This window comes from Lissotriton vulgaris, chromosome 2_1 (assembly GCF_964263255.1).
Source record: "Lissotriton vulgaris chromosome 2_1, aLisVul1.2, whole genome shotgun sequence".
NCBI lineage: Eukaryota > Metazoa > Chordata > Amphibia > Caudata > Salamandridae > Lissotriton > Lissotriton vulgaris.
Window position 1 is genome coordinate 977,865,556 of NC_141687.1, and position 24,350 is coordinate 977,889,905.

General features: G+C 43.3%; 1 protein-coding gene across 1 annotated transcript in view; it reads left to right on the forward strand.

Moving 5' to 3' along the window:
* Positions 1-24,350, forward strand: part of CSMD2 (CUB and Sushi multiple domains 2) — a 1,651,801-nt gene that overhangs the window by 1,240,787 nt on the left and 386,664 nt on the right. Inside the window, exons 15-16 of the mRNA XM_086956548.1 lie at positions 6,615-6,809; positions 16,215-16,353. Coding sequence (XP_086812674.1) covers positions 6,615-6,809; positions 16,215-16,353 — 334 coding nt within the window. The remainder of the gene's footprint in view (positions 1-6,614; positions 6,810-16,214; positions 16,354-24,350) is intronic.

Below are 24,350 nucleotides of genomic sequence, written 5' to 3' on the forward strand. Positions count from 1 at the left end.
AGGAGGGACTGGAAAAAACTGGACATCATTTCTTTAAACAATGTTCTTGCTACTCGCCTCCCCATTGAATTGATTACGTCGGCTGACATGGAAGCGGTAGCTGAGTTAACGAATTCCTGGCTTCTATATGCTATTGACATCTGCCTTCCTTCTTCCTTAAAGAAGGAGGCGTCCCATAAAGCACCGGCCCCCTGGTACAATGATGCGTTAAAAATGGACAAATCCCATTGTAAAAAACTTGAACGCATCTGGAGGAAAGAATACTCCCCCGCAGCAGCTTTTACCTATAAATATGCTTTGAAAAGCTACCACAAAGCGTGTGCTCTGACCAGGGCCAGCTACGTCACTAAAACTATAGCAGACACAGCTAATAAATCAAAAGTACTATTTGGCCTGGTCAAAAATCTTGCTGGCTCCCTCACCACAGCGGAACTTCCTCCCCTGTCGAGTAGTAAGTGTGACGAAATTGCTCAGTTCTTTGTTACAAAAATTGACAAAATCTATCAAGACATTTCCGTTCACAGTGATAGTAACACTCCCCCAGCATTCTCTGATAACCTTGAGGGTACCATTCATTCCTCTGTCTCCACCCCAGGTCCGTTGCTTGCATGGCCTGATCTGTATCCTGCCGTCCTTCATGAGATTCTGTGCAAGGTAAAATCTGGTTCCCCCACTGATCCCCTGCCTATCTCGATACTTCGGTCATTGGGCTCCTCGCAGCTCTCTACAATCTGCACTATTCTTAATCTCTCTTTAAAGACTGCTATCGTCCCTGCCTGCTGGAAGCATGCAATGGTCACGCCTCTGTTGAAGAAGCCCACTGCTGACCCTAAGGTTCTCTCCAATTTCCGCCCCATTTCCTTGTTACCAGACTTCTCCAAAGTGTTGGAAAGACACATTCATCACCATCTGTCTCAGTTTGTTATTACCAACCACCTACTTCATCCTTCCCAGTCAGGTTTTCGCCCAGGTTTCTCCACAGAAACCACACTTCTTGGCGTCACGGTGAACCTTCGGTCCCTGCTTGCCTGAGGTGAGACCGCCGCACTGATACTACTTGACCTCAGTGCGGCGTTCGACACTGTCCCGCACAAAATTCTTCTTAAAGCTCTAGCCGCCATGGGCATTGGAGGTCTAGCCCTTGATTGGTTGGCTTCATTTTTGACTGACCGAACGTTTCAAATTTACTCCCATTCAGCTTCCTCCAAAACCTATCCCTCACCCCACGGTGTCCCACAGGGTTCAATTCTAAGCCCCCTTCTTTTCAATCTTTATGTCACTCCCCTGGCTCATATTGCCAACAGCGTCGGATTAACTTTGTTTTCCTATGCCGACGACTCGCAGGTTGTCTTCTTCCTCTCTCAACCGGACCAGGCCCTCACCTCCCTCCTTCAGTTTGGAATTGGGGAAATCGCCAGGTGGATGAATCGTAACTTTCTCAAGCTGAATGGAGAGAAGACTGAAATCCTGGTCCTTGGGCAAAAACAAGATCTCTGGACCTCCAGGCACTGGCCTCCTGAATTAGCCCCGCTCCCATTTCCATCTGAGCATGTGCGTAATCTGGGGGTGATTATAGACAATGGTCTGACAATGCAAAGTCAGATCAATAAAGTCTCTTCAACCTGCTTTACCATCTTGCGCTGGCTGAAGAAGATGCTTTAGATGCTGTCAACCGATACCAGGTGGTCTGTGGTGAACGCCTTGGTTACCTCCCGGTTGGACTATGGCAATATACTCTACCTGGGGGTGACCAAGGCAGTCACTAGACGACTCCAGCTAGTGCAGAATGCTGCGGCTCGCCTGCTCAGTGGCAGTCGTACAACTGACCATATAACGGGTCACCTTCGAGACTTGCACTGGCTGAAGGTGGAGAGCCGAGTGAAATTTAAGGCACTCAGCTACATGCGTAAAATCAGGTCGAGACACGCTCCCAGTTATCTGCAATCCCTTGTCAATGTCTACTCGCCCTCTCGCCCCCTTCGTTCTTCTTCTCAAATTCTCTTCACTGTGCCCAAGTTCAGACTGTCCAGAATGGGCAGAAGGTATTTTTCCTATCTGAGGCCCAAGTTATGGAACTCTCTGCCTTTCGACATTCGCTCCGAGGACTGTTATGTTCGTTTTTGTAAAGCCGTCAAGACCTGGCTTTTTAATCAATAACTACATCTTTTCTAGTGCCTTCTGCTTGTTGCCTTTCTTAGCGCCGGGAAACCCTTCTGGGTAGCTGTCGCGCTTTATAAACTTAATAAATAAACCAGTGCATTAAACCTACACTCCAGAGAGTCACTATCAATGGAGCATTGACAACTGTTACCACCAATGGCAGATAACTGCATTTACAGGAAAAGATCAGGTGAATAGAGATGTTTCCTAAGCTAATGATATTGTATCTATCTGATGCACTCAGATGCCTGCTGACAAATAGAAACTTTTGTTCACCAATATACTCCCAACAGGGCTAAGAATTAACTCTTTTTAACTCTCTTCTAACATCCATTGCATCTCCCTCCTGCCTCTCCATTAAACTTTTATATGCACTGAGGAGGGCACCAAATAAAACAGTCCTCTCTATTCTCCGCCTCGTCTGGTTTGAAGAGTAAAACTGAAAGCAGTGTAATGCATTCAGGTAGAATAGTACACACCAGCAGAACAGCACGCACGACAGTATCAGCTACAAATAAACATGCATTTCAAAAGCCAATGTAATGGGACCAATCGAAAAAAAGAAATATTCCTTTAAATCTCGAGATTAAAGGTTAGACATTTTTTCCACTTGCATGTAACCGAACTAAAATCTAGTGCAGAAGGAAAACCTCACAACAGCCTTTGTTATTTCAGCCAAAGCTATAGTCCAGCAGGGTTCTTAAGAAAGTGTCAATATTGACTGTTTATTTATTATTTCTTTGGTAAAGTGCCTCGTGTAGCCAGTGGATGCTTCTGAGCAAGAGAGTGAGAGAAATTGAGTCTAATTTGACTTGTCAGTATGCGATGTTCATCCATCGTAACCCTTGAGTCAGAGCAGTATCCAGTTGCAGGAATATATACAGTCCAGTTCTTACAGGTTTACTTTTGCTCATGATGGTTAAGTAATGCCGTATTAATAAGAGACAGGGCCGTGGTTGACATATTTGACATAGTACATTTTGTGCATTGTTGCAGCAGCTTCCTTTGCTGCACTTGCTGCCACTGCTTAATTTCTAAAGGAATAATAATGCACCTGGTGGCTTGGGTGCTCTCAGGCATACAGGCGTTCATTCACATACACTGTATGCACACTAGTGCATGCACGCACACACACTAGCACAACACGCTCTAATCATACAAACACAGGAGGCGGAAGTTGCTAAAAATAAAACTTCTCCAAAGATAATCTGAGCACACACTTTTCACTGCGCCCCAAGGGCCCGCAATTTCCAACTTCCACTGCACGTCAGAGCCGGGTCCACACGCTTTTGTCCAATCAAAAGCTAGGATAGGAGTCGAGTCTTTCCCTTTTGATGTATCCTTGCTTCTGATTGAGCATAAGGGTGTATGACTGAGAAGCCCAGCCTAAACTCCATTAGTTGACATGCTGCTGTGCCGAGGCTAGCGCAACATGCTATCTAGCGTATTTTGTAAGTGTAGGCCGGGCGGTATGGCCACCGCCTGATTCATGCGCACGCGCATTGCGCAGTGCAACCAGTGGAGCCCTCTTTCACTGCCAGCGTGACACTGCAGTTTTAAATGTACACAAATTATGGTTTTGATGACTTGTTTTCATGTAAAAGCTGTAACACTTCATTGAATTTGTGTCCAGAGAGAGGCAGGATATTTCACTATTTTTTATAATACTTTTATTTGATTCATTAAAATCATAAAAGGGTGGAACTTACCACCATGCGGTCAACATTTTCATCTTTAAAACAATAGAAAGTAAGCAACAAGTCGAAATTAAAAGTAGTAACATAAAAGTACACAAACTTTGTAGAGTTAGTCTAAGGGGAAAAGAAAATCTTAAAAGAGTTGTGTATGTTGGATCTCATTACACTTTTTAACTCAAAAGGGAACTTGTATTATACTAGTGTTTGGAGGAAAGAATATCCATTGAGCAAAATGAAGGAGGGCCCGTGACCAACTATGGCCAAGCCTATTATCCTAAGTCATCTTTGGTTGGTGCCTTGTTTTCCAGCTCTTGGGCGGTGTACTCCAGAATTTTTTTAATATTACAGGATAATTGGATCCAAGACCCACTAAGGCATTTAATAACGGCCGCCCTGCAGGTTCTCACCTGAGCGTCTCTTAAAAGTGGTAGCAGGAGCGTTTTCCTTAGTTCCTGAAGTTCCGGACATATGCATATTAAGTGCAGTAGTGACTCTGCACCGTTTCCACAAAGGTGACAGTCGTGTGTTGGCCACGACCGTAGCCATTTGGGGGTAAGGTCTTTACTCGAAAAGCAACCCAGCCTTATCAGGCTTAATTTCCTTTTGTATTAGTCCCTGAAGCAGTCTTGCAAATATGGATGGGGTTTCAGATAGATGTATGATGGCAAGACTATCCAGGCGTGGCTTTTGCCAGCCACTGCAGCTTTGTCCATTAGTAGTGACGCTTGTTTAATTGCTTTGTTGGTTAACTGTTTGAAAGCGGTGTAAGTCATGGGTAAAAGCCAGGATTCTTCCAATGCTAACGCATGAAGTGCTTGCCTAAGGGACTTGTATATGGAGTTGGGGAGCCCTGCCTGTTTTTCGACTTCTAGCCAGCACAGATGAGCCAGGGAGTGATCTTCTGTGTCCCTCATTCGCCAGTAGAATTTGACAAGGGCTCCGGAAACTGATTTTCACTAGTTCACCTAGAGCCCCCTATGAATGACCCGCCACTGTGGTTGCTGCTCTTGCAGAGCTGTACCTGCGCCCAACTGCTGCTGTTCGCCCCTCCTTGGCAGTTAAGCCTCTTTCACTCGGCCCTGTCGTCAGCCATGTTTCTTTCCTAGGATGTTGTCTTTCCATTACTATACGTGGCAAGCTGACCATAAAATGCCCTGTCTCCATGAAATGCAGTTCTGAGTATTGGATTTAGGCCTTCAGGTCTTATCGTTGTTATGTCGTATCAATATACATGAATGGCATACTCTTTATCCCATTGTAATGGTAATCTTTATGAATATCATTGAGTTGGGTTACAATAAACATTTCTTATTTCAGCATCAAAAGACACATGGGTAAACTGCACTTTGCAAATATATGTGTTATGTTATTGTGATTTGTTAGCAGCAGCGGCCCCTCCATAATGGGGTAGGAGCGCCGCTCCCCCTTGCCACCGGCCGCAAATAAAACAATAAGAAAACGGGTTTCCTTTTAATCCCCCTGGACCTGCCCCCAGGACTCTGATGAGTCTTGGGGGTGGGTCCAGGGCGATGTCACTGTGGTGGGGGAGTGCTAGTGCACTCCCTTGTCCCCTCACTGCACATGAAGCTTTCTTCATCCCCAGCTACGTTGCTGGGCTGAAGAAAGCAGGCACAGACTGACAGTCTGCCTGGGAGTGCAAAGTTGTAGCCATCAGGCCAATCCTGATGCTGCTTTTATGCAGCATCATGATTGGACGCAGTGCAGCCTGGGAGCCGGTCCCAGAAGCAGGAAGAGTGGCATGGAGCGATCGGCGGAAGCAATCAGGTAAGTTTATTTATTTATTCATTTTGTCCCCCGAGAAACACCACCTCCCCCCCCCAGGTCCCTCCTCAAGCCCGCCTCGACACTTTAGCAGGGGACAGGCCAGGACTGTTTGATAGTCTTTTCCTTCTTTGGGAGAATTCTTCACCAAGGACTAATACACTATTTCTTTTATTGCATGATGGAGTGCAATACAGAAACAAACTGAGTTTTCCTGACTTTTTATGTTAGTCTTTATTTTATTTCAATAATAAATCTTATGTTTAGTTTGAAAAGTGCCTGCACATTTTCACATGATCTGAATTTACAGTATCTGACACTGCCTTCGTATTACCAAAGAGAGATCTAGCTTGGATCATTTTCTCCTTAAGTGATGGCACTGAGGACATTCGGGAAGGTGGTCTCCAGAATTGCTTGCTACATATTTTCTTCCTCCACTTAGCTTTAATCCTGCCAATTTCTACCTTGTGTTTTATTTTCTCTATGGTTTATCTGTTGTGTCTGTATTCATGTCTACTGGAAAGGGGCAGGGATAAGTGTATGCCCAGCAGGGGACCCTTTATTCTTTTTCAAACTCTCTGGTATTTGAAAAGTTTAAGAAAAAAAGTAGGTAAAAAAAGCTTCTTGCAGGGGATTTGGTTGCAGAAAAACCCACAAAACCATAAGTTAATAGATTTGATTTCCACTAGAAAAGGTTTCATAGTACATTTCTGCCATAAACGTGTTTTAGAGAGAAACCCTAAGCCCCACTAAAAGTTGAGGGATGGACTAGAATTTGCTAGTTCATGAACCGAAATTTTGTGTACTCTTACCACCAAATACTACCGTTTTGCCTTTGTGCAGTGATAAGTAATATGTTCGTAAAAACGTTTTGACATTCTTTTGTGTGAAAGAATAGATGAACTAGTCATTTATCCAAATGGAATGATTTTTTTATTGCTCCCATACTTTCCCTCTTCAACTTTCTTCTTGTAGCGTTCCGCCACAATGAGTGTCCTGATCCGGGAGTGCCTGTCAATGGGAAGAGATTTGGTGACAGCCTGCAGCTTGGTAGCTCCCTGTCGTTCCTTTGCGATGAAGGATTTATCCGGACGCATGGCTCGGAAACAATCACCTGTGTGCTTAAGGAAGGCAACGTGGTCTGGAACAACGCAGTGCTGCGGTGTGAAGGTATGTTCTGGTGTGTGGTGGCTCTGTCTTTGGTAAGAACAGTTGTGCTATCTTTTCATTTGTGTAATGCGTGGAGAAAGGTTGGTTTCTGAGGGGATAATTCAATGCAGGGTTGGCCAACATAGGGCCATGAGAGCCGAAGCAATTCCAGAGTTCAGGATAAAAAAAACTTGGTAAATAATTTCCATTTTAATTTAGTATGAACATGCTGAAATGTGGCACAGATTCAACACTATGGACTTAAGCTAGACACCAGTTCTGGTGAAATGCTTCATCGTCCCCACTTATTCCCGTGTGCCCTACTGCAAACAAACTCATAGTGTCCCTATCTGCCTAAATCCAAGATGGTGAACTAATTCTCCTTTTGTGCGGAGTCTGTGTGTCCAGCCCAGAGATGTAGCCAGGGAAATGGGCAACCTCTTCTCTGTATTCACTACAAACCAGTTCTGGGGCAGCTCCTCTACCGCTGGCTAACTGGAGGGAGAAAGAGAGGCCCTGCCCACATGTCAGCTAGCATTTGCCTGTGGCAGGCTAGGTCTCTTTGAAGTTAATTTGTTTATTAATATTTAAAAGGAAGATTTGCAATTTTAAAACTCCACATTGGTAGGTCTGCAGTCATTCTTGCACTGTCTCTGTAGTGGGTGGCACAAAGAGTTATGCAGTCCACTAGTGACATATACCTTACTGGCCCTTTGTACCATTGTCCCATATTCTAGTGATTTACAGGTAAGGTAAACATCCCAAATAGGAGTTTAATCAATTTCTACATACTATGCCTCTAGCAGAGTCCTTGTGCACAGAGTAAAAAAATACGGAAACATTAGTACACAAAAAATAGGGTTGATCATGCAAAAAGGGGCATGTTCTTATAAAAGGCATTTCAGTCTTAAAATATACAAATAAACATAATTATAAGGTACATGTTCAGGGATTTTTCTCTCGCAAATCGTTTTGCCAACTCCTGCAATATTTTTCTGAAACTTCACAAATCTCATCAGATTTCCAGACATTTTCATTGATTTCGGTTCAGTTTGTAGAAGCAGTGTTAATCAATGTTACAACCCTTAAATGCAGATTTACAATAAATGGCACATCCCTGCATATCAGCAGGGATGCACCAGTTATTGTGCGTCACGGCAGCGCCACCCTGGATGCGCCTCATTACAATGCGGCGCACCATGGAGCAAAAATGGACAGATGCGTGATACATCTGCTGCCGTAAAGGCGGCGCATTGCTGGCGTTGCACCGCAACCGCGACGCAGCTCCAGCAAAGCTCGGTGGTGCACCATACTTTAAAATGCTGTGTCAATCCTTACGCCTGCTTCAAGCAGGTGCAGGGTTTTGACGCAGCATGGCCTTAAAAGTGACTGAGTGTAATCTTGTAGATTTCACTCAGCCACTTTTAGGAGGCGTTCCTGCGCCAGAACACCCCCCTGTGCCAGAACGCCTGCATGTGGTGCAGGGCTTTACAACGTGACGCATCTCCCAGATGCGTCACATTGTAAATACCCCGCAGTATGGCTCTGGCTTTGTGCCGCAGCTGCGTCACAAAAGTGACGCAACAGCGGCGTAAAAGAGGCGCAAGGGGCTTGTAAATCTGCCCCTTAGTGTTTTGCCCATTTATAGTAGTTAAGCTATTTTCCCTCAAAATATACTACATTGAATATTTTTAAATAGCATTTCTATGAAAATATTTTAAGCTCAGTATTGTGGGTTAAAATAGAAACGCAGCTATAAGACTCAACAAATGTTTTTTTTTAATTATACCTTCACTAAGCATTAATGAAAAAAGTGGACCACTAGGAATAGTTTTATTGACACTTATGTGATATTAGGACAATGTTGAGCGGTATTTTGTATGTGGTAAAAATCTTAATTATCAGAGCACTGGGGTAATAAACAGCAGCCAAAAAACCTGTCCCTATACTGCAATAAAAACGTGGCACCTGACCCTTGTTGCCCACCCAGCCACAGATTCATAAGTGTGGCAAACCACTTCTAAAAGGGAAGAGGCAGCATTCCCATCCCTCCTTCTGCTTAGGAGGGTATATTCCTGACCGAAGGCCTGGATGGAATATGTGGGAAATTATGGTAAATTACATACAAACAGAGACAACCTATGTTTCAAATTGTGGTCAAATAGTCAGAGTTGCTTGATTTTTACCTATTCCATTTGAAGACCATTATTTTCTGGAATCCTCTGGTACATGTATATTCCACCGATTTTGGTCAGACCCATTCATAGCTTCATCGAATGAAGGCAGATTCATCTGAAAGGAGACCCGAGTGCTTAATGTGTAAAATAAAACATGCTGGTGCTCAAAAGTGGCTGCTCCGATTAAATACACGAGCACAGAATAATGAGACAATATAATCCTAAAGCCATCTGGGGCCTCTTTATTCAATTTACAGCCACTCCCTGCCCCTTTGACTCACCCTTGCAGCTTTCTGCTTTCTCCCTTTGGGACGCTTTTCAGTCTTTCTCTTCCTCCATTTTTCATATATATATATATTTCTCTCAATAAATGCCTGATGCAGAAAAATAAGTGCCCCCCTCATAATAAGTGCTGGTCCCTCCCAAACCCCCCCACTCGCAACCACCGGCTCAATTTAAGCGCTGGACCTGAGAAAAGGTGATCCGAATATCTGGCTTGAGGGCGCTTTAGATGAAAGGTTTATCACTGAAGCAGTCTTTAAAGGATAAGCAGCAGGGCACAAGTCCTAAAGAAAGAAGTGGAGGGACTAACCTAGTTAATCAGAATGCAAGTGGCATCACAGCGTGTGACATCACAGGAAGTGGCATCATAAGAAGTGACATCAGATCTTGAGCCCTCACATATATGTTTAGCAGGTCTATCATGAGTACATTGGAGCACATTTCGAGTATACACACAAACCCTCCTGATTGAGGCAGAAGATTCACACTTTTGAAAGCTATGCATGAAACAGTGTTGCCTTTTGTCAGCACAAACTTCCTCTATCCATGGTGCTTTACAAGAAAAAATGGTGGTACTTAAATTATTTCAATTCCTCCTTAGGGGTAGTAAGCACTAGATAAATTAGATTTATTTTGTGTAAATTCAGGGAAAGACCAATGCATCTGACATTTTTACAGCACATTGCATACCTTGTAAATAGAGTCTGAACAAAGTGAAAAGCTGCCTCTCTTAAGTATGTGTGAAGTGTTACAAGGTGTGAGCCTTTGTTTCCTCTCCACTTCATTTGCTTCTAGGTGTGAGGCTTCTGACTGCTGCCAGCCAGGAGACTCGAACAAAAGGAGGCCTGATGACCCCTCAAATTGGACCTTTGTTATGGGCCCAGCAGGTGGTCTGAACTAAGAAAGCCATGTCCCCACCTGGATGTTGTTGCACTTGCATGTTGTTGCGATCAAAAGCAGACAACAACGTGCAGGCGCTGCTGAATGTGTCCCAGTGTTTGCAAATAACACCAGGGGGCTCATTTATGAGGCCTTGCATCAGTTTTACGCTGCTGATGCGTCACTTTTTGTGACGCATCGGTGGCGTAAAACATGCGCCTTGTTGCGCCATATTCAAAAAGTGACGCATCTAGGTAGATGCGTCACTTTTTAAACCCCTGCGCCACATTATACCTGCGTCAGGTATAATGTATGCAGAGGGGGCGTTCCCCCGCAAAAAGCCTCGTAATAGTGACGCAGTGAAATCTATGAGATTTCACTGCTTCACTTTTAGGACGCTGTTGCGTCAAAATCATGCGCCTGCCTCACAGCAGGCGTAAGACTGATGCAAGCCCTTTCACATGGGGCTTTCCCCATGTGAAAGGACGCATTGCTGGACTTGCGTCACTTTTGTGACACACTCCAGCAATGCGTCACTTTTGCGCTTACAGATACGTCAGAATAACTCCTTGCGACATGATGCGTCATACATTAAATATGACGCATCATTGGTGTCGCAAGGAGTGCGCAGTGAAAAGTGACGCATCGCTGTTTTCACGCAGCGATGCGTCACTTTTCATAAATAAGGCCCCAGGACTAATTCAGCATATTTTTTAGTGGGGCCCAACTTCTTGGCAGGGTGGACGGCGTCCACCCGGTGAAAATAGTGGGCAGACGCCGTCCACCCGCTTGTACCACCGACTGTGCCATGATAAGCAGTAGGGTTCGGATGAAACTGGAAACGTAAGAGGGACGCATCCAAAATAAGCTCTTTCTATCGAAGACAGCTTGTATTTCCTAAGTCTCCGGTGATTTAGAAACAATATAGTAAATAAGGAGAATGCGCCGAAGTCGCATTAAATACACATTTAAAAATAAAGTAATTTACAAAGGAATATTTAACTGGCTCCATTTTCCTCTGTCTCGGATGAGACCTAGGGAAGGTCTAATCCGTCTGCCGATAAACGCTGTATAAATGCACCCTGCCTCCCTGCTCCGCTATCCCCAGGTACGGGGCCTGCCTGCCCACCGCAGCGAGCCACGTCTCTGATAAGGATTTCAAAGTCCCGCCGAAACCTTTAAAGTTCCCGCTCAGAGAGCTGAAATGGCATTAAAAGGAGGCTGGTTAGGCATTAGAAATCAATGCTTTCATATGCCTACTGCAGCGGGCGCGCGGAGGCACATTTGCATGTGTTTGAATTGGAAGGCATTTTGAAGTGTTAAACAGCTATATTGGGCGAAATAATTGGCTTTCCCAGTTCCTCTCGTGAAGCTCTGCCAGTGTGTGGGGTTTATAAGGATGTGAATTGGTGGAGGGGTTTGAGGGAGCACTAAAGGCAGGCCGCAGGAATCACCATCAATTTAACCCGACAATTATTGTTTGGGAAATGTTGTTATATCAAGATCAGCGTATGTATTTGGTTTTCCTTGGCTGAGTCAGGAGCAGCTAATGTTGGTATGTAAATACCCCGAATACTGGAAGTCGCTGGTGCATCGTCTAAGGGGCCACAGATTCTAGAGGAAATTCAGAAAAGTCCAGCCCTTCCAGCTTCAAAAAATATTTCACCGTATGAGGAGGGGGTATGGACTTTGAGGGGTCGAGAACTATCTAATAGAGCAGGGCCACTCGAATTATGCTGCAAGAAAGAGTGAATTATGTGGTAGGCTTTACAAAATTATGCAGCAAATATTGTAAATGATGTGGCCTAAAGTAGCTTATTTTGAAACAGTATTCACAATCTTCTCATGTTTGCACATGTTAAAACTGTATGGGCAAAGGTTCACCTACACATGTTAAAACTGTATGGACAAAGGTTCACCTCATTATTAGCAGTTTAATGCCTAAAATAAGCAAGCAGCAACTGAAAGGTGGCCTGCCACTGTATGTAAAAAAAAGGCCTGTGACTGCCAGCGATGCGTGTTTTAGCATTTTTTTGTAACTTTTGACCCAATTGATCTGCAGTTTTTTTTTGTTAAAATTTGCAAATTATGCAGATGATGGCTAATGCAGCAAAAGCTGCAAACCCCTCATTATGCAGAAAACATTACAGCTTCAGGATCATATAGTTCTAATCACCCTAAGAGGCACTTCTACTCCCTCCCATATCAACCCAACTCCCCCCCCAAAAAAAATTGCTGAGGCTAGCGCCAATGTCCTTGGGTGGTTTATACTTCTTAATGAGCATCAACTGTTCATAGCCTTGAAGGAAGTGACCTGATTAGGGCCAACCGGGTCACTCACAACCACCTCTCAGCCTTCCTTACAAATGAAGAGTCGGTCAGACAGTAGCGAATACAAACCAAAGGTATTTATTAGAGGTACACTCAAGTGGAGTCTGGTCTGACCAGCCTCCTTAGAATGCTGCAGAGGGACTGACTTCTGCCAACGTTGTAACACATAATGTACATCTTCAGAACCACTAAAGATACGCCCAGACTTTAAATTTACAGTTTTTAGCTAGTGAACAAAGGAGGTACAGAGGATGGGCTACGACCCTGAGACTGGGTGCATGCTATCTCAGCGTCTAGGTTACTGTGCCTGTGCCCGCCGCACCAAATGTGGGAGCAGGCCTATCTAATGAGAAAGGTATGTGATGATAAAAACTGTCTATTCATTAGTACGGCGAAGCTCAACCTTGGAGAAATACAAAAAAAATTGCTGCTGCTTTGTGCTGAGGCGGACAGAGTGAGACATAGGACAGAGAATTAGGCTACAACATTTCTATTCCAACAGTCTCCAAAGTGGAGCTGGAAGCCCACTCTGTTCAGTCTTTTCCATCCTGTCTTCCCTGCCACCGTGTGTAAAAGGCTCCTCACCAGCTGATTGTATGAATGTAGCAGATATCCTGTGGCACACGGAGCCACCGTGCGAGTTGACAGGTCTGAAAGAGTGAAAAACCACCTTCATTCCTCAGTATTAAGTATGAGTAGATACTCCTTGACTCAAATCAAATCAAATCAAATGATTTGACTGATTTGCACCTCCTGAGCCGTGTTATTTACAGTGCCTCACATTGCAATGTTCAATCAATCAATCAATCAATCACAGCATTTATATAGCGCACTACTCACCCGGAGGGTCTCAAGGCGCTAGGGGAGGGGGGTCCGCTACTGCTCGAACAGCCAGGTCTTGAGCTGCTTCCTGAAGGCGAGGTGGTCCTGGGTAAGGCGGAGGTGGGTCGGGAGGGAGTTCCACGTCTTGGCGGCCAGGTAAGAGAAGGACCTGCCTCCTGTGGTGGCTCTTCGGATCCGGGGGACGGCGGTGAGGGCGTGGTCGGTCGATCGAAGTTGGCGTGTGGGAGCGTAGAAGTTGAGGCGGCTGTTGAGGTATCCTGGGCCTTGGTTGTGTAGGGCCTTGTGTGCGTGGGTGAGGAGACGGAAGGTGATTCTCTTGTTGACCGGGAGCCAGTGCAGATCTCTCAGGTGTCCGGAGATGTGGCTGCGACGGGGGATGTCCAGGATGAGTCGTGCTGAGGCCTTCTGGATCCGCTGGAGTCTCTTCTGGAGTTTGGCGGTGGTGCCGGCGTAGAGAGAGTTGCCGTAGTCCAGACGGCTGGTGACGAGGGCCTGGGTGACCGTCTTCCTAGTCTCAGTGGGGATCCACCGGAAGATCTTGTGTAGCATGCGCAGGATGTTGAAGCATGACGAGGAGACGGCGTTGACTTGTCTGGTCATGGAGAGGGAGGAGTCCAGGATGAAGCCCAGGTTGCGTGCGTGGTCTGTGGGTTTGGGTGCGCTGCCCAGGGCGGGGGGCCACCAGGAGTCGTCCCAGGAGGAGGGTGAAGATCCCAGGATGAGGACTTCCGTCTTGTCCGAGTTCAGTTTCAGGCGGCTGCTCATCATCCACTTGGCTACGTCTGTCATCCCTTCGTGTAAGTTGTTCCAACACTTCTATGGCTATTTTTTGTCGTTACTTGAATGAATATATAGTTTATTTGTCAATAAAAACCATAAACATTGTCAAGTCCCACATTCACATATCACAGTGCTTGTTATTAAACAAGGAATATACAAACAATAGAAAAAAATGGCTGCCAGTGATAAAAAAGTATAATAATCACTTTATTAAATTAACCATCATTAGCCCGGGGTGGCTACCATGCATAAAGTGATGAGTTGCATGGTGTATCCTAGGGTTACTACATCCCTGGCAACCCACCTTGATGTAGGTGAGGATGTTGCTAATACAAAATAACTATTTGTGTGAATAGCCAGTGGGTTCCCAGTCACAGAACACCAAAGAATGAATGCACCAGCAGTATCTAAGTAGGTTGTACAACTTTTATTTTTCTCTATTCTTTTTTAATCTTTGTATGTTTTGAAAAGTGCACATCTTTTGAAGAACAGGACAGCTTCATCAACCTTTCGAAGCAGTAGGAAACACTCCTGCTGCTTTCAGGGGCTGCTCATAGCTACAGGATTGGGCATGGAGCTTGGCAGCTCCCCTCATCCCCTCCTTTGAGTGTGTACCCCACAATTTTCCAGCCCCCCACTTTCGAAGGTCTATCCCTGCTTACTCCTGCAAAGCTTCTTGGCCTCTCAGCCACAACTCTTCACCCTGTACTGTCCCCATCCAGTGGTCACACAGTACGCAGCCTCACCCATTTGCTCCCCTTTACCTGCCGTATGTCATATGGGACCAAAGTTCTGCCTCTCCTATCTATTTCTGTCCAGAGTGCTACGTCCTGACTAAGGAGTCTCCGCACACATACACAGAGAGGAGGGCTTTGAAAATGGAGACTTCTTACTATTAAAAGGGACTGTTTGGAAGAGGAGTAAGTAGAGGTTATGGAGGGATAGTGAGAGATTTAGGCAGAGAGGGTCAGTGAGGGTTTTGGGGAGGGACGAGCACCAGCTCACAAAAAGACAGAAAACAGATGTAAATGTACTCCAGTGCAGAGCAGGAGTGAGTCCAGCACCATACATGGCCAACCTCTTGTGCAGCAACCCCATCCCACAGAAAACCTGTATTAGGGACTTAAGATAAAACACCATATGGAATAATGTTTAGTGCATTAAATTATTTACAATAGTTCAAAATATGCATGTAATGTACATTAAAAGACAAAAAATAAAACATTAAAAAAAAATATTTAATTACATTAATTCTAAACAAATCTATTCATCACATTTAATCATTATTATTACACATGAATACATATTTTTTTCCTAAGGTAATATGTTAGGAAAATAATTTAGTTCAATATACTAAACAGAATTACATTTTAAATTTAAATTAAGGTATTATTAAGGCTTAACTTTTTCATTTGTTTTACATTTAAAATACATTTATAAAGCTACATTAATATTTAATATAAAATACTTTTACCAATCATACAAGTGCGATAAACATTTTTACTTTTCCCTATATTTTAACCAATAGAGATCTCACCACCATTATTTCCTCTGGGAGGGTGATGACAGTATCAGTGGTTGTCCTTGTGTGGTGCCAGAATGTACTACTGCTCCATTTTTGCTTTGGTTCCTCCCTCCGTTTAAGTGGTTGGAGACAAGTAAGTCCACACATTTGAGTAACTTTACACTGATAAGTAGTTAATAGCCAAAAGTAGTAAGATTACTCAAAAGCATAAGAGTAAATTTACACGTGTAGATTTGCTCAGGCGTACGTTTACCATGGTTGATAGGCCTGTAAATGTTAGCAAATAGATGGGGGTAATAGGCTATTCAAATAAGGGGTAATGTTGGTGCTTTGTGATGAAAGTCTTTCTGCCCAGCTGCAACTGTCTCTCCATATAGTTATGCACATTGGGATTCCTGACTTTCTCTACAGATTATAATTAAGGCTGTGTAAAATTACATATTTTTTCTGTGACATTTCATGGAAATTTTGCAAAATATACTACTGGCATGAAAAGGTTCAGTTGCCTATAAAAACCAGATACAAATGGATGCCTGGTATTGTGCTTAGAAATACATTAAATCTGACCTTTTGCCTCATTGTATGATCTTGTGACTCTTCCCCCAACAGCTCCCTGTGGTGGGCACCTGACTTCACCAAGTGGTATGATCCTATCTCCTGGCTGGCCAGGTTTTTACAAGGATTCACTGAACTGCGTCTGGGTCCTAGAGGCCCAGCCTGGTTATCCCATCAAAATCACTTTTGACAGGTAAGAAAAACAGAAGTGAAACTTGCCTTTCTTGTCTATTTCGGAGAAAAAATCTGTAGCATTGACCATGAATACATTGTCTGGTAATGTATATATTAAAAAATGTCACATTTCTTAAACTGGCAATTACCAGTGCTGTGAGAAATGTATTTAATTACGAGAAATTTTAGCAAAATTGTGCGATATTATGCAGAATTATATGAAATGTAAATCCATTGTTCTATATTTTATCGTAAAATGCTTCCCTACGTAAATGTGAGTGGGAGAACAGCAGCTGCTTGTGTTCTTTTGTTGGCATGCATTTGCTGTAATTTTTTATATTGCACGTGGCACATTCACTGTCAATTTGTACTGAAAATAGCACGTAATCAAGTGAAGTGGTGTTATTCTATAATTTTGGCAATTTTGCTTGCAAAGTGTAATTAGAAATTTCTAACATTATGTGAATTACATGTCACCTAGGCCTGACAATTACTTGTGCTTGAAATACTGTGTGCTCCCAAGTCTGAGTCTCCAAATCAAGTTTCTATGTCTACAATTGCATATGTGGAACCCAATAGCAGCGTGCATGTGGCTATGCTAGGGACACATAGGGAATAACAAAGGCCTTGAAACGCTGTAAGGATTCCTGGTTACATTGTATTATTTCTGAAGACAATTCATTGAAAGAAGTGAGCCACAAAACTTTTTATCTCCATACTATTGCTCCTCTCACCTACAATGGCTATTCTTTTCTCTCCGCTCTCATTCCCATTTGTCTCATTCCTTTTTCATTCCCCCATCCAATATATTCCTAGAATGGTCGCACATTGAGTTAAGTCATGACGTATTCTCTAATATAGACTGGTGGTACATCGGTTACTTAAGTCTCTGACCCATCTTTTAGACCAAAAATTTGCACAGTTGACCCACTAAGTGTAGAATATTTTAAATGAAAATCGGAGAAAGAGAAAGACTAGCATTTTAGTGTTGTAGCATCATGTCTCTACTATCCATTATCATCCCTAAGCCAATCCATTGCCTGTAATACAGCTCTCAACATTCCAATGTTCTAAGTGAGCATTATTGCTCGCTGCCAGGTCTATAACTGTTGTTAAAGGCCTTTAACCTAAATTACAGATTTAAAATAAAAAGTGGTAATAACTGTTGTTAAAGGCCTTTAACCTAAATTACAGATCTAAAATAAAAAGTGGTATGCAAAAAAGGCGAGCACTGGAATTCTGGAGCCGAAGGAAATTGGAGCAGAAGGAACGTGTCAGCAATTATTGGCTCCAAGTTACTTCAATATTTTTGCAGGAGCTCCCAGCACTTTAATGTTCTAATGGAAGGAAAATGTCACTGGACCAACACGTTGGTATAGCAACAGGACAACAACCAAACTCGTTTTAGGGGAAAGAACAAGGAAGGTTGCTGCTTACAGTATTCAATCTCCTCCATACACATGGCTAACCTAATTATACATGGTAGACTGTCCAACATTTGTGAATCAGAAATTTTGAGTTAGTAGATTTAACATTATGCCTTTCCTGGGCCTAGCTGTTAAAGAATTAACTTTTTCGACAGCATAACACAGCACCATCTCAGAACGAATAAATGAAAATGGGAAGACTCACCCGTTGTAACATTCTCAGAGTAGGTCCCCTTCAAAGCATTCATGGGCATATTTACAATGCCCCTGGGGCACTTCTACGCTTATGTGACGCTCTGGTGGCGCATTGTGACTGGCCATATTTACAAGGTATAGTAAAGCCCTGCATGACTATTCATGGCCTTGTAGATATGGCCACCTTGGACGCATTACTCTGCATTACTCTGCTTGAAAGGGGCGTTCCTTGGGTGTTGCTGTGGGTGTTCTCATACTGCAACACCCATGGAATTCCATAATACTGGGAATGCGTCAGATTACAGTGCATTAATGTAGCGCAAAAAGAAAAAATACCTTTATTTTTCCTCTTTTTTTGCTCTTTCCATCACACATAGAATGAGGAAAATGCCATGTGTACCTTCCTGCACAAAAACAATCCTCCCTGCAATGCATACACCCTTTCAGCGTGGTGCAAGGGTGCCTGCGTTGGCCCTAGGTTTCCAATTGTGCATCACCGCAGAGAAAGCACAGGGATTGTTCGTATTGCTGTAAATACAAAGCATCCCTGCACTTTACTAATGATGCAGCTCATTGCAGCAAGATGGCTTTCGGTGCAGGTCTGCGTCATTTTCCTGTAAATATGCCCCTCAATGTGAAAGGGACATATGGAGCACAAGTCTGGTGGCAAATCAGCCCTATAATGTACACGAAAGGTGAAAATCCCCTATGCTGACGGATTTTAATTGAAAATTAGGGTGAAGGTTTGAAATGCAGCTTAACACATTTTTTAATCCCAGTACGAAGCCTATGTTTCACTGTCGACACAGGAGGAGTTTGGCTTTAAATGATATCTGCCTTTGGTTACCAACGTTATCTGTAAAGCATCAATGTCTTTAGAAATGACAAATTTTAACACATCATTTTTGAAGCTTCAGATTGGGTGCTTCACAAAAAAACCCTTGTCAAGAGTTTTACTTGCACATTCTTTCCAGATCGAACCCCCTGCGTGTGTGTTGGGTACTGATTTGTTATTGGAAATGCATATTTCTTACACCAAACTTCTGATAAAACATGTAACGCTGTAATTTGGAGATGCACTCCATGCTTTGTGAGAGAATGACGAGTGGGTGGGGGTCTCTGCCACACCATGGCAACTAGAATGGATGGTGATTAAGACACTTGCATCTGGAAGCCTTGGCTCGAGGCCTGTTTAACAGAAGGCCTGTTTACCCCCACTGCTCCTTGCAGCTCATGCAGAATACCGCCTGATGTCTATTTCTCATTTGAAGAGCATATTTACATTGCACTCAAGGCAGGCCTCGAGGAAGCACCTGTGGGCTTCCAGCTTAAAACCGAGTCACAAATGATAGAACTGGAATTTCACCAAGATCACAGAGTGTGACTAGTCTGATCCCTGACTTATTTCCTACAGCTGTCTGTGCACTCAGCAGAGTCAGTTCAGAAACTCTCAATTGGATGAAGATTAGGCCAGGTACAGTGTGCACTACATTTCGCAAATCACAGGCTTTCTCCAATGATCTGGCACATCTGGACCCAAAGAGTGTGTCGTTGTCACTGGGAATTTATTTGCACTCATCCTCTGTTTGTGCACTTGTTATGGCTTTAATTCCATACTGCAAGAAGTTGTATTAATATTTTGGGTGGTTAACTTTAAGGAATAATGAGAACCCTTGGTAGGGTGAACCCTCAAATCCACAAGAATATCCTAAGCTCAACCCCCTTGTAGCTATGGCACAGAGTAGACATGCTTAACCTATATCTGTATGTAAAGTATTTATGCTGTAGAAAAACAGTAATAATGTCAACATTCAAAATAATAAAAATCCCAAACCACATTAGAAAAATAGAGTAAACCTTTAATAAACTAGGTTATACCAAAATGACAAAAATCCAATAATGTTGGAAGGAGATATGAATGCTTAAACTTTTAAGTTGAAATAGCACCAAAAAGCACAAAGCGCCAATGACATTTAAATGATCGCAGTAGAAAGGGACCTAGGGGGAATTTGTGGCTGACTGTGATGGAGCACGGTTTGGATACACCAAGCAGGTTTACCCAGGTTCACCCTGTTCAAAGAGTATCCTTTCAGACGTAGTCATTTCTGACTTAGAGCCTTATTTAGAGTTTAACAGATGGGCTACATCATCACAAACAAAACAGGTATCCTGTCCACCGAATTACAAATGCACTGTATCAAATGGCACTTGTAATACCTCGGAAGGGATATCTGTCACATTTGTAACAGAGTAATCTGTCCGCCAACCACTAAATCTGTCCCTTAATCTTTTAAGTCCCAATCCACCACTGAGGAATACTTCTAAAGCCCCCTCCTACTCTGGACCTTCGGGGAGGTATTTAGAGGCTCACAGGGTGTCAGGTTGAGGCAAACAGAAGGGTTCAGTCCAGGCAGCTAGGCACTTCCAGAAAAGTTATTCTTGCAGCCTGTTGTCTCCCTGTAGCTACACTGTAGGACAGCCATCTAACCAGTGGCGTCAACTTCTATGTCTTGGTTACAATAGGGTTACGGTCCAGTTTTCAAGGCTCCTCTCAGGTCACATGCAGCAGGTCCAGTCCTCTACTGATCTTCCGCAGGTCCAGAAATCGTCGTGAAGTAATTGCTTGACGATGGCACATTCATGCTTGTAACCAGCTAGGGGGAAGGGGGTGGGATTACACATGAGCATGAGGTAAAGGTTCCTGGGGCCAAGGCTACCCACTTTTTCATTAGTTCCTGTTTACCTGAGACACAGAAATCTGGTAGGACAAAAGCAGGCTCTGTCGGTAACCAGAAGTGGATGCAACTACCCTGACATCCTACTCCCTCCCTTTCAAGTGTGCCCAAAGTGTTACATGTTGATCAACAGACCTGTCAAGCAGGAGCTGATTCTGTACTGTCAAGCGGAGGCACACAGCCCCACCTTCATATATTGTAGATTTCAGGTCAACCCCTTGTTTGCTCATAGGAGGCCTTTCACGCTGATTCAGGGCGAAGCAGAGGCTCAGAGCTGGTTGAGGATTATGCTAATTAGTCTTCTGACAGTTCAAGCAGGTAAAAGGTATATTTTCAATAGTTATTTTCCTTTAATATTCATTACAAATCTGAATTCACCATTGAAATGGATTTCTAATGAATTAAAAGTGTGGTTTAAATATTTTTCTAGCTGATCCCTTTCCCGAGAATCAGTACTAGTACTTAATATTGCTTCTCAGTGTTTCTGTATTTTCCAGCCAGACTCCCTACAGTGAAAATTGCTTTTTGAGCCTAGTCACTGAAAGAACATGCTAACTGTACATTTTTATATGTCCTACTTTTTAAATACATCCACCCTATCTAGTGGGTTACAATGCTGACACACGGGTGACATATTAACATTTAAAAGGAAGGTTTTTACCTGTCTAAAAGGGATTACTTTGACAGGTTGTAGTGCATGTATTGCGCTGTTACTAGCAGGCTACAATGAGAAGTCTGAAATCAGGTTGACACACTCACTAAAGCGAATGGCACAATAGGTACTGCAGTCCTCTAGTGGGACTTAGCTTCAAAACCCTAGGTACATTTTGTAACATATACTATGGACTTATGGGCAAGTTAAATATACCAATATGGAGTATACCAATTCCACCATGCTAAATGAGGTGAACACTGGCACTCTACTGTTGGTCAGTAGGGGTAAAGTGCACAGAGTTCTAAAGCCAGCAAAAGGTGAAAAATATGGGGGGAACACACAGAAAAGGTGGATTTCCTATATACCTGATAAGCCAAAGTGAGGATCCATTGTTTATGGATTTTCATCCAGAATGTGTACTTTCAACAACTAATGGAGAATAACTGTGTAACCAGCCAAACTGAATTCTTTCAGAGTGGACTGTCTATAGAATTAGCTGCTTAAGCAAGTTGATTGCACGTCTCTTTAACCCTCAGCTGCTTATAGCGTAGGATAACATCCAGGGCCGGAATTACAAATCGGGTTCAGTGTCCCTGTTTGTGTCACTGTGCACCCATAGCTAGGTATTTACAGGGAAAATTGGCATAACACACCTCATTATGCTAAAGAATGCACTGTTCTCTTCACAGAAGCAAATTCTCAGTTTGTGCTTGCGCTGAGTAGCGGCGTATTAGTGAATGACATGGCCATGGTTTGAAACTGCAGTACCATCTTTCACTAGAAGCTGACTGGCCACTGTTTAAAGTGGGGAATGGCATCTCCCTGCTGTCAAGTGCAGTGTGTTACTGTATCGGCTTGCAAGGGTATACCCAGGGAGTCCCTGAGACTCTCTTTCCACTCTTGCCAGGAGCGACTTTATGGGGCTCTCTGACTGCTCTACATCATATTTGTCATGCAGTCACTGTCTCGATTGCTTTTTTGTCATTGTGTCTCTGTTCATTTATCATTATTATTTCATTTCTAACTGACTTGAAAGTTGAGGAAGATTCTTCCATCTGAACCTTCATACTCATGGACTTGGATCCTGGCAATTATTTTACCAAAAATATCTACGAATATTGTTAATCATACGAATGCCATATATGTGATGGTCTGTTTGCACCCACTCTTCTCACAATGTTGTCTACCCCCTTGCATGTATGTGGATATGGGGATTTTTTGCCTAAGGCAATTAAAGCCAAGCATTGCAAAGCTGAGGAAGGTTGTATGTGTATGCAAAAAGAAGCAGAGGACTAGCACTGTGCCATCCACACCGAGCTTGAAAGGGAAAAAAGTATTTTGCCATTTCTACAGGAAGGTCTTTAAGCACAGAATTAGCACAGTGCCATCTATGCCAAGCTGTAAAATGACAAAAGCCTTTTACCATGCCAGGCTCAGTATTACAGCTTTGAATTCATAAAATACCATCCAAGCCAACCTAGGATTAATAAAAGCAATCCCTGAAACATGTTTTGATATCATTATAGCTCTTCAGAGAGGTTTAGCTTTGTTCAGATACAAAGGAGCACCCGGTATAAGTCAAAACAAGACACTTTCAGGATTAGAATACCACATAAATTATGCAAAAGTGAAACACAGACTCTGGGTAGTTCCCATGTTTAGGTGTAGAGCATCTCCTGTATAGAGCACCATACAACACCTGTGACACCCGGAATCTGCTCACTTCAAATGTCTGTTTATCTAGCAAAGTTTTTAAGCATAGGATTAGCACAAAGCCATCCATGCCGAGCGAGAATGGCACAAAGTCTTTTGCTATTTCTACAGCAAAGCTTTATGCATTGAATTGGCACAGTGATGCCACTGTCCAATTCAATGCAATGCAATTCAATGCATTCAATGTCAAGCTTCAAAATCCCAAAAGCATTTTACCACACCAACAGTATTATTACATCATTAGATGGTGAAATACCAACCAAGCAAACCTGGAATGAATAAAAGAAAATCCCTGACATGTGTTACGCTTTCATTATAGCTCTGTAGAGAGGCTTAGTTGTGTCCAGACACAAAGGAGCACCCTCTATAAGCTAAAACAAGAGCCTTTCAGGATTAGAGTGCTGCATAAATTATGCAAAAAAGAAGCACAGAACTCTGGGTCGTTCCCAAGTTCAGGTGTCGAGCAGCTCCTGTACAGAGAACCCTACAAAACCAGCGACACTTTAATCTATTCACCTCAAATATACACGCATATTACATCACTTAGGGCATGGTCAGTGACATCACCGTGACATCTCAAATGACATCACTGATGGTATGATGTGATCCAATGGTTGTGAGTGTTTTTTACAGGTTTCTGAGTGTTAAATGTTACATTAGTAAGTGTTGTGTACTATTAATGAGTGATACTATTTATAACACTTATTATGTAAGTGGTTATGTGACTGTGTGTATCCATGTGTGAGTAGGTGTCTGAGTGGCTCTATGGGTGTGTGAGTGGTTGTATTAGTGTGTGAGTGCTTATGTGAGTGGTTGTACTAGTGTGTGGGTGGGTATGTGAGTGGCTATGGTTGAGTGAATGACTGTGTGTGTGGCTGTGTGGATATGAGTGGGTGTTTCAGTGGTGTATGAGTGATTGGATGGGTATATAAGAGGCTGTACAGGTGAGTAATGGTGTGTGTGAACAATGTATGGGTGAGTGAGTGGGTGTATGAGTGAGTGAATGTATGGGTGGGTGAGTAAATGTGAGTGTGGCTATATGGGTGAGTATGTGCTTGTGTAAGTGACTGTATAGGTGAATGAGTGACAGTATTGTTGAGTGAGTAGCTGTATGGGTGACTGACTCAATGTGTGAGTGGCTGTATGGGTAAGTTAGTGATTGTGTGAGTGGGTCTAAGTATCAGTGAGTGGGTGTGGGAGTTCTTGAGTGGGTGTGGATGTGGGAGTGCTTCTATGGGTCTGTGAATGGATATGCGAGTAGTTGTGTAGGAGTGGGTGTATAGGATGTTCT